General features: G+C 34.9%; 1 protein-coding gene across 1 annotated transcript; it reads left to right on the top strand.

Annotated features, from left to right (window-relative positions):
• Nucleotides 1-228: 228 nt before the first annotated feature.
• On the top strand, nucleotides 229-11,676 carry LOC123558560 (putative eggshell protein). The gene is made up of 2 exons (XM_045350432.2): nucleotides 229-270; nucleotides 10,978-11,676. The coding sequence occupies exons 1-2, from the start codon at nucleotides 229-231 to the stop codon at nucleotides 11,674-11,676; spliced, it is 741 nt and encodes a 246-aa protein (XP_045206367.2).
• Nucleotides 11,677-17,033: the final 5,357 nt, after the last annotated feature.

Raw genomic sequence — 17,033 nt, forward strand, 5'->3', positions numbered from 1 at the left:
ACTATAAGTGCTGTTTCATCAAATGATAAGTTTCTATAAGCAAATGAAATGTGTTAAAATGGGGATATGACAAAGGAGTATACAGGCACAATTTGACATCCGAGCTGACGAGACTCCCCTACCATTACCAAAGAGAGAGAACACTTACAGCACAGACTGAATTCTTCTGAAAATATCCTCAAGTGACATGGTACTTGTAGGAAATACTTTCTGAGCTAGACATTAAACATGGAACGTGTGAAACATATGTTTCAGAGATATGTGAACGAGGTAACGTCGTGTTGACCCTGGTATGTCGTTACCTTAAACAACAACATCGATAGGCCCTCACAGATTTCAGACTTCAAAATATCGGATTAAACGAAACAAAAGCATCTTCAGCGTATAAAACAATTGTTTTCGTGAGCCGAAAAGACGCTCAAGTAAATCTTTGATACAGACAAATATGCCTGCCTGCGACAAAGACTTGAATCCAAACAAGTCCAAAAAATGAAAATTAATCAAAACATTTTTTTTTCACGAAGTATCTCAACTTAGGTAATCCCAACTGTAAACGGAGTCATTTCAATGTTTTCCGAGTTCATAGAGGTAGGTAAAGTATGTCTACTTCATCAAAAATGTCGATATTATGAATTTAAAAGATCTACCCCGTTGCAATATAAATAGCAAACAATTCTGACCATTTGATTCAAAACAATACTTTTGTTGTGTTATATCAGTGAATGGTTGAGTGACTGGAATTACTTCTTTTTCCAAATAAAAAAAAATGAAAATGGAATGTTTATTTCACTACTCTGCGTCATTTAATAACTTTTGGTGTAAAACATACTTTTTAAAATGGTAAAAATATTTAATACCTTATCTGGCAAAGAAGGAAAATATTCAATCAAATATCAATGAATAGATAGATTATTAATTTGTAATCTACCGTGTCACTTTATTTGCACAACACGGACTTAGGGCTGTTTAGTAAATTTTACTTATCCAAGGGAAGTTATTCAAACAGCCATATTGACATCTTAATCAAAACTGCTAATTACTGACATTTTGGTACAGCTTATTGTAAATTCTTCGACAGGAAAATACTTCTGCCAATTATAATGCCCATCTGTACCTAGCGATACTGATAAAATACATGCAAATATCACATATACTATTAAATAAGAAAAAAGGACACAAATGTCAACTTGTTTAAAAATAATATAAATTATATACTGACAAAATCACTAATTTATCTCATTAACACCAAATAGTACGTGCCATTGCCAGTGTCCAAACTGCGAAAACAATAAGAGATGTGAAAGCCCCAAAACAGGAAAATATCAATTTTGAACACTGTTATTTCTGTTTCATCAAATTAGAAGTTTCAATAAGAAAATAAAGATTATCAAAATTTAAAACCTACCATGGGGATATAACAAAGAATATACATGCAAACTTTAGCATCCGTTTTACGTGAAAGGGAATGTCTTGAGCTGACAAGACTTTACAGCCAGTACAAGATAGAAAGTGAATACTTACAGCACAGACTGAAGTCTTCTGGAAATATCCTCATATGCTTCCAGGGCAATCACAGTGCCTGTAGGAAAAATTGTGAAAGCACTAAACTCTCATACAGACATTAAATATGTGGTGGACGGAGAGCTCAGTGGTTTGCACACTGGCCTTCCAATCCTGAGGTCGGGGGTTCGATCCCCGGCAGCTACTCGGAAATTTTCAAAAACGCTTTTCAGTGTTTCCCACCCAACTAGAGGTGTACTGGTCAGGAACCCAGGCAATCCTTGCGTGTATCAGTGCTATAAACTGGGCACGTTAAAGAACCAGGCTGTCTATTCGCAACGAGCTAAGGTAAGTTAGCCGGTCGAGCCTGTATCTGATTTCTGATCTCTCTGTCGTGGGGGTTTTGTCTCACTCTGTTCCTCTGGTCAGATCGCTCTGTGTCTGTACTAATAAAGGATGAATTATGCGCCCTGTGTGGCTGCATTTGAACTATGTAAAGCGCCTTTGAACGTGAAATTGATCATGAAAAGGGCGCTATATAAATCTGGTATTATAATAATAATAAATATGTGAAAATTAAAACCTTTTATAAAGATGCCAGTGCCAACGTTGCAAAAACAATAAGGGATATGAAAGCCCAAAACATCAAACCACTATAAGTGCTGTTTCATCAAACGATGTTCTATAGGCAAATAAAGAGTGTTAAAATTTCAAAACTGTCACGGGAATATGACGAAAGAGTATACATGCACAATTTGGCATCCGGTTTAAGTCTAAGATTTGAGCTGACGAGAGTTCAACGCCAGTACAAAATAGAGAGTGAATACTTACAGCACAGACTTAATTCTTCTGCAAATACCCTCAAGTGCTTCCAGGGCTACTAATGTGCCTGTAGGAAATCTTGTGTAATCTCCAATGCCCAACTGAAATGTTATACAAATACTAGAGCTAGACAGGGAACATAGAACTTGTGAAATACATGTTTCAAAGATATGTGAACGTGGCAATATGTCGTGTTGAACGTGGTGTTAAACAGCCACTTTTTAGATAGTTCCCATGCGCCTTTATGCCTTGAACACAAACAAGACTTGCGTGACTCTGTGGCTGGCTGTGTTTGTGGTGTTCTGTGCTTTTGAAAAACATACGGACAAGGTTTGCTACCTGTACACATACAATACGCAAACACACCTACATGATTGTACCAACAATTTCATTATACATATATTTGACTTTTCGTTATCCACATACAAATCTGGCTATGCTGTACATCATTACAATTTAAAACATTTACAGCATACACTAGTATACTTTATACTTTGCACTCTGGTGGTCAGTTCTTGTTTGTTTGTTGTTTTTTTTCCATTTCTTGCACTAGGAAAGATTAAAACTCATTTATACACTTTATATTTGAACGAAATTTTACTAAAATTCAGCCTGCATATTTGCTAAACATCAGCCTAGTCTTCATCACATACTATAAATCATTAATGTCCTACAGCTGTATTGTACTTATCTAAAACTTGATTTTTGCCTCCGATTACATAGTTTAAATGCAAATCTTTTTTTATTATATTTTACTAACGGTATATGACCACAAATGTTCTTTCTAATCTATTTTGAGTTTTCTGAAGTATTCATTTAAAAAATATATATTAACTTAGTCATTATACAACTACTTTAACAGTGTTTTCACATGAAGCAAATCCTTGTACATTAAAAATTACAGAAGATGCAGTCATTACCTTATCTCCAATTTAGTTTCTTTTAAAACTACATTTGTGCACTCGTATGTTTTTCTACATACATTTCAAATGTCAACAGTGAAAACCTTTGAACTGATGTTAACACCGTTTACCTCAAAGTCTCAAATACTCCCCGCGTTGGTTTCTATAATGTTGTCCAACCACAACCAACAACCTTAGTTAAGGCGACGAAAAGCTTGACCCAATCTCTCCATCCACAAGGATTTTACGTTAAAATGTCCATCTATATATGAAAATCAAGACTCAGTACTTCCTTAGTATTTCCTTAAACCGCTTATACCACTGCATTTAGATAGCAACAGAATTATAATTCATTGTTTAGAGTGCTTAAAGATGGCCAAGAGCGGCACAAAGCGCGGCAGTGGGTTGGGATTGCAGGGGAGGCGGGGGAGAGGGTTTAGTTGTGGGGCATCTCAGCACCACTCTATTGTAAGTTATGTATTGCGAAGGAAAAGGCAAATACATTTCAATTATGACAATAGTTTATAATATAAATAGTAATATTAATTTAAAGTGCTACGAGATATGTATCGTTATTTTTTTTTTAAAAATGAAGAAGAAAAGAAACAAATCATGTTAATACGACAGTTTATAGTTTATAGTTTCGTAAATGCTGTAACAACGGTTAAATGGAGGTTCCACATAAACCAAAATTATATGTCCGTTAGAGCGTAGCGACACAATAAGAAAAATAAATAAATAAGGAAATTTCATAACCCGTCCTATTTAAATTAAGAATTGTTTTCTTGAAAATGCTTTGTAGTTATCGCATAGTTGTTTATATATATATATATATATTCGTGCAAAAACATCATAGGTATACACAAAACGAATTCAAATATTAGTATGTTGTATGGAAAATTCATGTTAGAAGATTATAGTAACATCAAAAATTCATCTAGTAGTCAAGTAAAATACTATCTATAAAGGTATAATTTGTCATGTTAAACAATATCTAAATGATAAAGAATTAATACATAAATAACCCTTTTACAGAATTGAAGCACATTCTCGCAGTCCACTTTGCATTCTTCTACCAAGCATTGAGGAACCTTTTCGTCATCTTTAGTGTAGCCTTCTAAAAGACAGAGTAGTTTTAAGTAAACTAATTTAAGAATGCTAGGGTCAAAGTAAGGTAAAAAAAACACATCTTAAATCCGCTTTGATTACATCATTTGATACTACCTGATATAGAAAGAAACATTTGTCTAACTAATGAGGTCAAATAATATTACTCCAATGACCTTGGAGTGATGTATATAAATGTGAAGCATAAAATTACACTTGATTTTTACACCCAGATATGTTTCTATCGGAAACAAAAGAGAAAAATAATACATGTATTATATTGACTTAAAATATTGTCATGACGTCACTCCTTTGTACTCGCAGTACTGTATTTCTAATATTGGACTACTTTCAATGGGACTTAGTATAGTATTTTCCACGTGGAGTCCAATATTATTTTGATATTGGACCGTGTATTTAATATTGGACTGCACGAGGAAAACGATTTATATACAGAATCAATGTCCTCGTGTAGTCCAATATTTATCAATAGTGTAATTCCATAGAGATACATGAGTATTGTAATCAAATGAAAACAGTCCAATGTAATAACACAGTACTGATAATAAAAAGGAAAATTAATATCAAAACCTAGTTTTATGTATAGATCTAGATGCCTAATAATATGGACAAAATCGCAAAAATTTAAAAATAGCATTATACATTTTTTGCATGCGTCAACGTAGTCTTACTCCCTAAACGACAACTTCTTAGAGCAACAATTTCCTCAATATTGTTCACGTTTCAGTTTTACCACCTCGGTAGCCTAGTGGTAGGGCGTCCGTTTTGAGTGCGGGAGGTCGTGGGTTCAATCCCCGGCCGCGTCATACCAAAGACGTAAAAATGGTACTGGTAGCTTCCTCGCTTGGTGCTCAGCATTAAGAGGATAGTGCTAGGACTGGTCAGCCCGGTGTCAGTATAATGTGACTGGGTGGGGTATCAGGCTACGTGAGGCAGCACTATAAAGTTGGGCATTGTGCTCACTGCTACAAGTAGACACCGTCGTTTATATGACAGAAAAATTGCTGAAAAAGACGTTAAACCCGAACACACACAGTTTTCAGTTTTAAAAATTTAAGAATTTATTCCTCTGTTTAAAAAGCAGTTCTATAAGACCAATCATGATAGTTCTTTGAAGCTGTACTGTCAATGGCCTTTATCATTTTGTGAAGTTTCAATGAAATGTCTTAAATACTTTTCAAGTAATGCTCCAGACAAGCCTTATTTTGTATAATAAAGGGAGGTAATTCAAAAGCTAGGTAAGGTAGAGTTATGGTTCTTTGACACTGCTTTTTGTCTCAATGGCCTCTATGATTATGTGAAATTTCAATAAAATGCCGTTAATACTTTTCAAGTTATAGTCCAGACGGACGGACGGACAGACGGACAAAATGGCAACTATAAATTATGCTCGCCATTCGGGGAGCATAAAAAAATAATAGTAATAATTTACGATTGACTAAAGTTAAGTGAATCATTGCATCCTCATATATAGCTCATTTTTTGTTATGTCACAATCCACATTTTCCGAATTTATCCGTACATCTGTACATAGAAAAAATCTAAACAAATGCTTACACGTTTCTGGATGTTCGTGTAAACCCCTATAAATGATATGAGCCGCGCCATGTGAAAACCAACATAGTGCGTTTGCGACCAGCATGGATCAAGACCAGCCAGCGCATCCGCGTAGTCTGGTCAGGATCCATGCTCTTCGATAACAGTTTGTCTAATTGCAGTAGGCTTAGAAAGCGACCAGCATGTATCCTGACCAGACTGCGCAGGCTGGTCTGGATCCATGCTGATCGCAAAACCACTATGCTGGTTTTCTCATGGTGCAGCTCATATTTTTGGTGTTGGTATTGACAGTTACAGTTCATGTTTATTCGAGTATTACATCCGTATTGAAAAAAAACTGTAAAAGAAACAGGATGTTCCTTTCAAAATATAAACGTTTATAGCACCCTACGCAGAATAAATTGCCTTCATTTCTTGTGTTTGAAGCCAGTGTGAAGCATTTGCTTACATTTGTTCAATCTGTGAGATTGCCTATTGGAAAAGAAAAACAACTGCAACTAAGGGACACATGTACTTACATGAACCTTAGTTTTGTCGAAATATCTTTTAATTTTGTACTCGTATATTCTATTTTATTTTATGTTTTTTATGAAATACTGAGATTTTAGTGAAAAAAAATCTAATAGATTCAAAGTGAATGATATCAAATATATTTTTCAGTATTCCAGTTGAGACTACATTAAATGTTTTTCCCCTTTGGATGCCTCAGGCACTGTCATCCATTGTGATAACTTAAATAAGAGTAGCTTCAAGTGCATAAACAAAATTCATATTGAAAGCAAGTTTTCCTTAGTTTTCAGCTTCCACCTCGCCACTATGCATCGTGTATTAATCAGTTAAAAGGAACGAAAATAATATCACAAGTTTAGTATGATTTGGACTTACCAGTAGCTGTATCGGATAATATATTAAAAATGTCTGTTCTGTAAGTCTTCTTGCACTAAATTTGAAGATTTTCGGTCAAATTCATTTACAACCCAACAAAAACTGTCACTGAACTAATAAATCACAACAGTATATTGCTAGGCATGTAAACAAACAACCCATTTTCTCATTTAGTGCACATGCAGCAGTTATTTTCTCCAGTTGCCGATTCCAACTACCTTTTCAGTGAAACATTATCCTCATCCGCCGTACCCTTGTAAATTTAAACACAAAGGAAGTTTCCTTGTACACAATTAAATAAAAAGAACAGAATCACTTTACCCTTGCCATGAATTAAAATAAATCCAGTTTTTTGTTTTTAAAATGTCACAAAATTTCTTTCCTGCTGCCGTCACTCGTGAGAATACGACTGCTTATTCCGTGCATGTGTAAAACACAGTTAATAGCATCACGAGAATCCCGGGCTAACGAAAGTCTAATATTACGAAGGCGAGAAACCAGAGAAAAACGCAGACGTGCATTATGAGAAAAACGTGCGTAAAATAGTCATGAGGCTCTACAGAGTATTTCATAAAGCAACTATAATCAAATGCGGTAAAGTGAATAAAAACCGAATTAATTTAAGAACATTTCACGTCAATGGTTTATACGTAATTTTTTATTGGTTATGTCATAAAAACAATGTTTTAAGTAAGATATAAGCCTCAAACGATCCAATATGTAAAATACTGGACGGTCCTCAGCGCCAACGCGCTTCGGACAGTCCAGTATTTTTTTACATATTGGATCGTTTTCGTCTTATATCCTATACATGGGCCAGGGGGAAGAACTGTGTTTGGCTTATATTGACTTGTCCAAGGGGAAGAACTCTGTTAGGCTTAGGCAAAAAGCTTACGGTGTGCTGGTGCACATATTTTCTCTAGCTTCCTTATAAATATGTTGACAGGTGTGCGAAAGACCGACTGACATTATCATCTCTATGTACACCTCAAACTCTGTATGAGGGGGTGTAGATGACGTGGGCAAATTTCTAACATTACCTAATCATTTTGTGTACATATCAGATATTGATAAGCAATCTGTTCATAGCTTTGCTTCTTTTTATAGAGAAATAAAGGAAATAAAAAGACCTAGAGTAGCTGAGTGGGGGTTTTCCCCCCTATTTTTATCTAGTACCCGAAAGAAAAAAGATGTTTGTTTCAAAAGGGTGGGTTAGAGATATGGCAAATCCATGTTCAATAGAGCATGTGGTACCAGGTTAGGATATGGTAAAAATACTAATGTATCCTGTCACAATTATAATTACACGGTACCTATAGTTGTCTGCAATCAGAGGTTTGTATAATTCCTATATTTTATCAAATTTCTCTAAAGTGAATGTTTTTCAGGGCATTTAGTTTCTCTGTGCTGATTAGTGTAGAAAGTTTTGTTTTTTTTAACGATTCTACATTTGGGAGAGAAGATTTTATCCTTGACTGATATATGTGAAATTTAATTGTCAACATTATGGCACTGAACGCATCGTTTGATCGCCTAAATCCAAATAATACATTTTCCTTTGTCCAATCGAAGATATTAATGTTGCATTTTTGATAAATAAATCCCTTGACATTTTGTATAAAAGTTTGAGTTGTTTCAAATTCCCAAAATAAGTGTTCCATAGTCTCTGGGAGTCTCCCACAGAAAGTACACAAATTGTTATCTCGAAGACCTATTTTTGATAATAAGTGATTTGTAGCAATTATTCTATGATGAATTCTAACTTGAAACCATTGTGATTTAGAATCCATTGTACAAGTAAATGGTATCTTGTAAATGAAATTCCAATCCCTGTTGTTTATATTGAACTGAGTTATCGCAGTTAATTTTAATATAAACTGTAGTTAAATCTTGAATTAAAGGTAGTTTTAATGTTTGATTTTTCTTGCTTCATGTATAAAAATATTACTGATCCTCCAATATCATATATTACAAGAAAATACTTCAATCAAAACCATATGAAACATTATCACATCCTGTCAAAGTCTGATTTTGAAGTAACTGTTTTAAATGTTACTTAACCCGGCTGACATAAAAAAGATATAACGAGGATATTCAAACTGGAAACGTTGCCCTCATCTAAATGAGCCGCACCATGAGAAAACCAACATAGTGCGTTTGCGAACAGCATGTATCCAGATCAGCCTGCGCATCCGCACAGTCTGGTCAGGATCCATGCTGTTCGCTTTCAAACCCTATTGCAATCAGAGAAACCGTTAGTGAACATAATGGATCCTGACTAGACTGCGCGGATGCGCAGGCTGGTCTGGATCCATGCTGGTCGCAAACTCACTATTTATTTTAGTTTTCTCATGGCGCGGCTCAATTATCACCCTTCTTGTAAAAAAAACAACAAAAACAAAAACAATGACACTGATGCGATTAACAGATAACTTAAGTACTATCAAAATTGGTATATTTTTAACATGATGTAACAGACAGCTAATTTGCTTCTATTTTTACATCAAATTTCTAATGAGTGGCTTATGCAGTAAAACAAGGGTTTTCAAATTTGCAATGCGTTGCTAACGCAGAAAATATAGGATAGTCGAATTTCTATTGCATTGCTAACGCAGTAGAAAAAGGGTTGGCACATACATTATAGTTGAAATATCTTTTTTATTATTTTTACAGAAAAGTAACAAACTTATTCTCATATTACTTCATAACGGAAAAGAATGAGTCACTTAATCTCACTTAATCACGAAGTGGTTCAAACTTAATGGGAATTCATAGATACGCCTACTTTGAATCAGCAATGTTCAAGGAGGCGGAACCACTGCCAAATACAAACTGCTAATAAAATTAAAACGTTCTTCGCCCACGAGTGAAGATTAGACCAGCCAATGAAATCAAAGAGACTGAACAAGGCGCGGTTTAGTTTACTTTAGACGGAGATTTTTGTTATGTTAACATTTCAATAAAATTAAATGGGGCGTTTTAACTATAAGAACGCTGAAGATATACACACCTTCGAGTCATTGAATCACTTTGTTTGAAACTTGAGTAACAGTTACTAATGGAAATTGAAAATTCTGGAGGCACACTTTTAACGAGTGTGTCATACATTAGCATCACCTGTCGTGAGAAAGTTGGTATCGTTAGCATATTATCTCACAATTTTCACATTAATCTAACATTTTGTCGTACCCGTAACCATAACAGTAAAATATTATACGATTCAGAATACGATTGACCCAAGTAAATTATTCAATGTGGTTATCTATGTTAATGTTTAGAACAAACTAGCCCGTAAAAGCTTTAGGGCTCAGTTAATGAAAATAAAACACTAACTTGCAAAAAATGGTCTTCTTGACTTATCACTGCTTTTTTTGTCAAATCTTGCTATTTTGACAGTATTTTTTTCATAATACATACATATTAAATGTTTTATATACATTTATATCCCTAATTTTACAAGATTTTACAAATAATAATCATAAATACATATTAAGCAAGGAGGCAACATACATACAACCAATTATATAAAGCGTTACATTTCAAAATTAATGTGTAAAATTCTACAGTTCCCTAAAAGAACATAATGTTCGGTTATAAAACTGACTTTGGAGACATCTCAAAATTCAGCCATGCCATTAGTAATTGAAAACATTTGCTCAGTAAAATGGTCAAAAGCTGGTCCTTTGCTGGAATTTAGTGCCTTGTCTCCAAATACAATTTTATAATCTTAGGTCCTGGTTAGACCTTAATGCTGCCTAGCCTTCTCCAAATAATTTATATAACAGGTTCAACAATTTCATGGTGCAGACAAATCATTCAGTATTTACTTTCGATTTATAGAATACATCCAATGATTCTCCGTTTAACCAATATTGTTTTTCAAACAGCTCATATACATAATTGGTAATCATAACAAATTGGTTAGTACAACATTAGAATTCAACAAGTGCGGAAAATTAATGGAATGTGAAAACAGAATGAGTATATTAATTAGATTTAACATTTATTAAAATTGTCATACCATATTTCACTACTACGACTACGAGACGACAATGACGATGACGACTACGGATTCGACAACGTTGAAAACTACTAAAACAACTACTACTACTACGACTACGACTACTACTACTGCAAGTACGACTACAACAACGATTACTACTACTTTGACTACATCCGATAGGACTACAATAATCATAACTACAACGAAAGACTTCTACGAGATTTCCACTTCTACTTCTACTCCTACTACGATTACTTCTACGACTACTTTTACTACGGCTACTACAACAAGTACTACTATAACGACGACTACTACGACTACTTCTACTCCTACTACGATTACTTCTACAACTACTTTTACTACGATTACTACAATAAATACTACTACAACGACGACTACTACGACTACTTCTACTCCTACTACGATTACTTCAACGACTACTTTTACGACGGCTACTATAACAAGTACTACTACGAAAACGACGACTGCTACGATTACTACGATTACTTCTACGACTACTTTTACTACGGCTACTACAATAACAACTACTACGGCAACGACGACTGCTATGACTACTTCTACTACCACTACGATTACTACCAAGACTACTTTTACGACGGCTACTATAACAAGTACTACTACGACAACGACGACTACTATGACTACTTCTACTCCTACTACGATTACTTCCACGACTACTTTTACGACGGCTACTATAACAAGTACTACTACTACGACGACGACTGCTACGACTACTTCTACTACTACTACGATTACTTCCACGACTACTTTTACGACGGCTACTATAACAAGTACTACTACGACGACGACGACTGCTACGACTACTTCTACTACTACTACGATTACTTCCACGACTAATTTTACGACGGCTACTATAACAAGTACTACTACGACAACGACGACTATTACGACTACTTCTACTCCTACTACGATTACTTCCACGACTACTTTTACGACGGCTACTATAACAAGTACTACTACGACAACGACGACTACTACGACTACTTCTACTCCTACTACGATTACTTCCACGACTACTTTTACGACGGCTACTATAACAAGTACTACTACGACGACGACGACTGCTACGACTACTTCTACTACGATACCACGACTACTTTTACGACGACTACAACAGACTGCTACGACTACGACTGCTACTGCTACTACTACTGCGGCCATGATCACCACCGCCCCGACTACGACTACTAGCATGCTGAACTGATTCTGTGGTAAAGGTGTGCATTTCTCGTTTTTAGTAGTGCTTCAAATCAACATTTTTAGCAGCAGTATCACGCCATGCACCCGGATAATCCTAACTCTGTTCAGCGACCCTAACTCAGTGCCAACATGGCTGACATAAAAACGATGTATGTAGTTAATTTCCTTGTCTTTTTTCATGTTTTTATGTTAGTATGCAATGTTATCGTAAAACTTTTGATAGTCATAATATCATGTATTGATAGCATGTTTTGTGTACTAAATATTTCAATCGAAATGTCACATTATGTGGCTGGAATTCATTAAATGTACTCAAAGAAGTCTTCGAAATGAACATGTTTTATGTTTCTAACTGTTTTAAAGTACCAGAAATTGCAGTCAGACCTTACTTATTAAATGTATTAGTTCCATAAACATCTCTTTGACAATGTTTAACAGTATCAAAGTTTGAAATTGATTTTTATAGCTTAAAAATTGTATTGATTATGAGGTGAGTTTAAATTTGCGGATAATTTCTAACTGGTATAGGATACAGTGCTGGATAAATACGAACTTAGAATGGATAAACACCTAACCAAACGAAAACGGCTGTTCGTCTGTGCTTTTTATGGACTGTTGATGCTCGAAGTTCTTTCACCTACCCACCCCTGCAGGGATATGGGATTCCTATGTCCAACTTATCCGACTCGTGATTTTTTGCCGGCGGACAAGTGCATTTTTCAGTCTGTGTGTCCGCGGACAAGCATACTTTTTCAGGTATAAAATGAGAAAACATAAAATATTATTTAGATTGTGTGTTGCTTCAAGTGTATGGAGGTGATAAAGATAATGGGTTCTTTGACTAGGTCTCGCGCATACTGTAACTCGGTGACTATGATAAAATATCAGAGAAGATTTAGATACACGAAGATTTATTTAACGTCGAATAAATATAAACATATAACACTAGCTTAAAGCTATTTTCCGACAAACACATGTAAATAAGCTCAACATAAGTAAAACTGCTGTAATAAAATGCAAATATGTTAAAGCACATTAAAGCAAATAAAGCATCTGGCTCTAAGTAGATAAGAAACAAATCACAAATTATTCACATACATGAGTAGTATAGTAATTGTTTGTGCGAGCATTATTTGGCCCCACTCTGGCTGGTTTTGGATTTTTTAAATTTGAATTGGCCGGTGTTGAATTTTTTAAAAGAGGGGCAAAGGGTCAGGTGGGGCCAAATAATGCTCGCACAAACAATTACTATACTACTGCTGACACTACACAAAAATAAGAAAAGTCACATTTTACAACATGCATTAAAAAAACACACATAAAAGAAGAAATCATATACATGATAAAGGGAGAATAAGAACTACTTAAAGCAGCTGAAGAAAAATATTTGCATCATCAGCATATAGCATTCTGTAACAAAAACTAAAGAAGGAAAACAAGGGTTACACACACAGAACTAAAAGGACATTTAAAGACATCAGAAAGGTAAACAACTTAAAACAGTATTATGACAAGTTTGTAAGTAGAATTCCAACTGCTGAGACAATAAGTCACTGTCAAAAGAAGTAGTCAGCCAAATTAAAACCAAAAGCACACAGAGATCGCAAGTATGACTAAAATAAGTCGGAACGTTCTAACAGTCTTTCTCAGAATTCATCTGGCTTTGTACCATTGCGTGGGCAGTGTTTCGGGCATGACCTCAAAAGATTCCGAACACTGCTTACGCGATTTCAGACTTTTATAAACGTTAAAAGGCAAATATTTCAACAGCTTATTTTTTATCACAGTTACTGTGATATGCTTTTCTTTTCATTGTCCTACATAAAGAACTCAATCTCCAGTCTATTTGCGCTTTCATGAAGGTTTAATATTACAAATCAGAGCAAGTGAAATTTGACTATGGACAAGTGGATTTTTAAGTGTCCGTGGACAAGTGAAAAATGTAAGGATACCCACACCCCTGTCCCGTCAGTCCATGCATCACCCCCCCCCCCCCCCCACCCCATCACACCACACACACACACACACTTTTCTTCCCTATTTACCGTCTGAAATATATCATATTTAACAAATAATTATAAATCAAATCCCATTTAAACAATATCAAAAATATTTCATTAGCACCTCTATAAACAATCTCTTGCACTATACGATATACAAGATTTGAAACAAACACAATTCTTCTGAAACAGTGTGTGTGTGTGCGTGCGTGCCTGCATGTGAGAGAGAGAGAGAGAGGGGTGGGGAGTACGGAACTTCGAACATCGGTGGTATTAAATAATTATTATATAATAACATAATAGTTTTGACTTTTATACTAAGTTATTTTTGAGGGTTTATCCAGATTTTTCCAAACATTGCTATTTGCATAATATTAAAATTATGAAAAAAATATTTGACTGTAGTGGGCATACATATAACATCTTGTAAAATTAATGACAAAGTTTGAAAACAGTACCGCTTATAAAGTAAGGTTTACAATAATCCGACCATGTACATGTCAGCTCATTCATTTCTATAGTATACTAGTCAGTTAGGTGTTTATCCGTCACACAAATTCGTGTAAGTTAGGTTTTTATCCATTCCTCATGTAAACTGAGTTCGGTTTTTATCAAATCAAAGTTAGGTTTTTATCCCTTTTCTCGCTGTCAGTACATTTGAACATGCATTGTGTCAACATGTAGTGGGTTAACGACATAGTGTAAACGGGCCTATAAAGCAGTATATCTTTGCTTTCAAACAACAAAATAGTCGAGGCATCAAAAGCATAAAAGTATTTTTAAAGATTTTTTGTAAATGTTTTCATTGAAAAAGTTGCCTTGTTCGTCGTTTTTCTACCTGAAAACACAAGGGCTGATATATTTAACATGATACATTTTGAAATAAATATACACTTGATCAATGGAGATAGATATAACAACAGAAACATTCCTTTATACATCGTAATTACACAGAAAACAAAGTTGTATCGGCTTTACATCCGCCATATTGGCACTGAGTTAGGGTCGCTGAACAGAGTTAAGATTATCCGCGTGAGTATGTAATCTATCCAAATATACGAATTCAACGGTAGTGAAAGTCTTATACCCCCTTCACATCTAAGATTTTTCTTACGATTTGTGACGGATTGCACAAAATCGTAAAAGTTCACCGATTCCCCACAATTACGAGCTATTTAAGGGCTGTTTACGATCAAATTGCGATTTATTCCGAGTTATTACGATGCATTTACGACCAAAATTACCGATTTGTTCCGAGTAATTACGTATCAATACGATCGTTTTACGAGCTATTTACGAGTTATATACGAGCTGTTGCGAGTGAATTACGGAATATCATGACGAGGGTTCAACGCAATAAGGGCGTATCTACATATAATAATCATATGTAGATACGCCCTTATTGCGTTGAACCCTCGATGATTCACAAAAGGCTTTACGAGTACATTACGATTTGTTTACGAGTTGTTACGAGTAGTTTCGTGTTAGATACGAGTATTTACGAATATCATGTTTTTGCAATTTAAATTTGCACGAAGGCGAGCGTGCTCTTTTCTTCTTATTGACTACCTCCTTTTCAGGTGGCATTGTTGCAGATATGATTTTAGGTCTCACTCCTTTGACGTATTGACAGCAACTGAAAGGAACTGTTCAATTTGGCAGCTTTTATACCTCTCATAAATCGTAAAGCATACGTATATTCTCGTAAAGTACTCGTAAAGTGCCCGTAACAAATGGTAAACCCCTCGTACCGCATCGTAAAAGAAATCGTACGAACTCGTAAGACATCGTAAACACATCGTATTTAATCGTAAAACAAAATCTTTAAGATACATTTACGAGCGCTTACGAGTGGTTTAGGTGTTGTTTACGATACTTACGACTTGTTACGAGCTCTTTACGAGCTATTTCCGAGCTATTCACCGGTAATTCAAATCGCGGACGATCGTAAGAAATTTTTGGCATGTCAAAAATATTACCTCAACGTTCACGATTGCTTGCGATCATCTGCGAGTAGTACCGAGCTATTTACGACTACCAACGAGCTATTTACGATTGCGTGCGACTGCCTACGAGTTGGCAAATCATAAGGAATCGTAAGAAAAAATCGTAGGTGTGAAGGGGGTATTAATAAGTGAAAAGGAATGCCATTTTGAAGCATATTCTGTAAAACCATCACACGTTTTGGAATTACTGAATATAGTTTATTCAATATAGAAAGATTACTATAAACATACTCTATATATTAAATGAAACTTTAAAATGTGCAAATTATTATTTCAGATTATTTGTTAAAAGTTTGCTGATACAGTTTACTAGTGTTTCGGTGATATTTGAATAAAAAAAGATTCTGCATGGGTATCTTCAATATTTTCGACGATTTTTTTTTTACCAAATAGTCGAATTGCGAACATGATCTAATAATTGATTAATCGAAAAGGGCCTCTTCAAAAACATCTTAAGGTATAACCCACCTAATGGTGAATATTTCAAATGTTCAAAACAATGTTATAGCAATATACTGTATCAAGTGAGAGACTTGTATGCAAAATTTAAACAACTTTTACCTTGCCGTTTCCGTGATATAAATTTTGTATAATGATATTTCCTCAAGCTCAAGTAGAGACAAATTTCAAAGTGATAGCCACTGTCCAAAACGTTTGCAGAGAATTCATTATACATACCGAATATATAAAAATATTTTATTTATATTGGCTGTAGTAATTGAATAACATGAAAGTAGATGCCTGCATAAAAACTGTTGATGAGAGATAATGCATACATAGCAAACAAAAACATAGGCAAATATAAATAAGAAATAAACATCTTGTTTCAAACTGTTGCATCTCGAATATTTATATCTATTAATGGAGAAGGGCCTCTTCAAAAATGTTCACAAGCGTGAAGTACATTAAATCAATCGGCATGACTCGTGACCCGTGGCTCGTAAAGACTATATATATCACAAATACTTTCTCGTGTCACTTTATCTCA

This window comes from Mercenaria mercenaria, chromosome 5, assembly GCF_021730395.1.
Source record: "Mercenaria mercenaria strain notata chromosome 5, MADL_Memer_1, whole genome shotgun sequence".
NCBI lineage: Eukaryota > Metazoa > Mollusca > Bivalvia > Venerida > Veneridae > Mercenaria > Mercenaria mercenaria.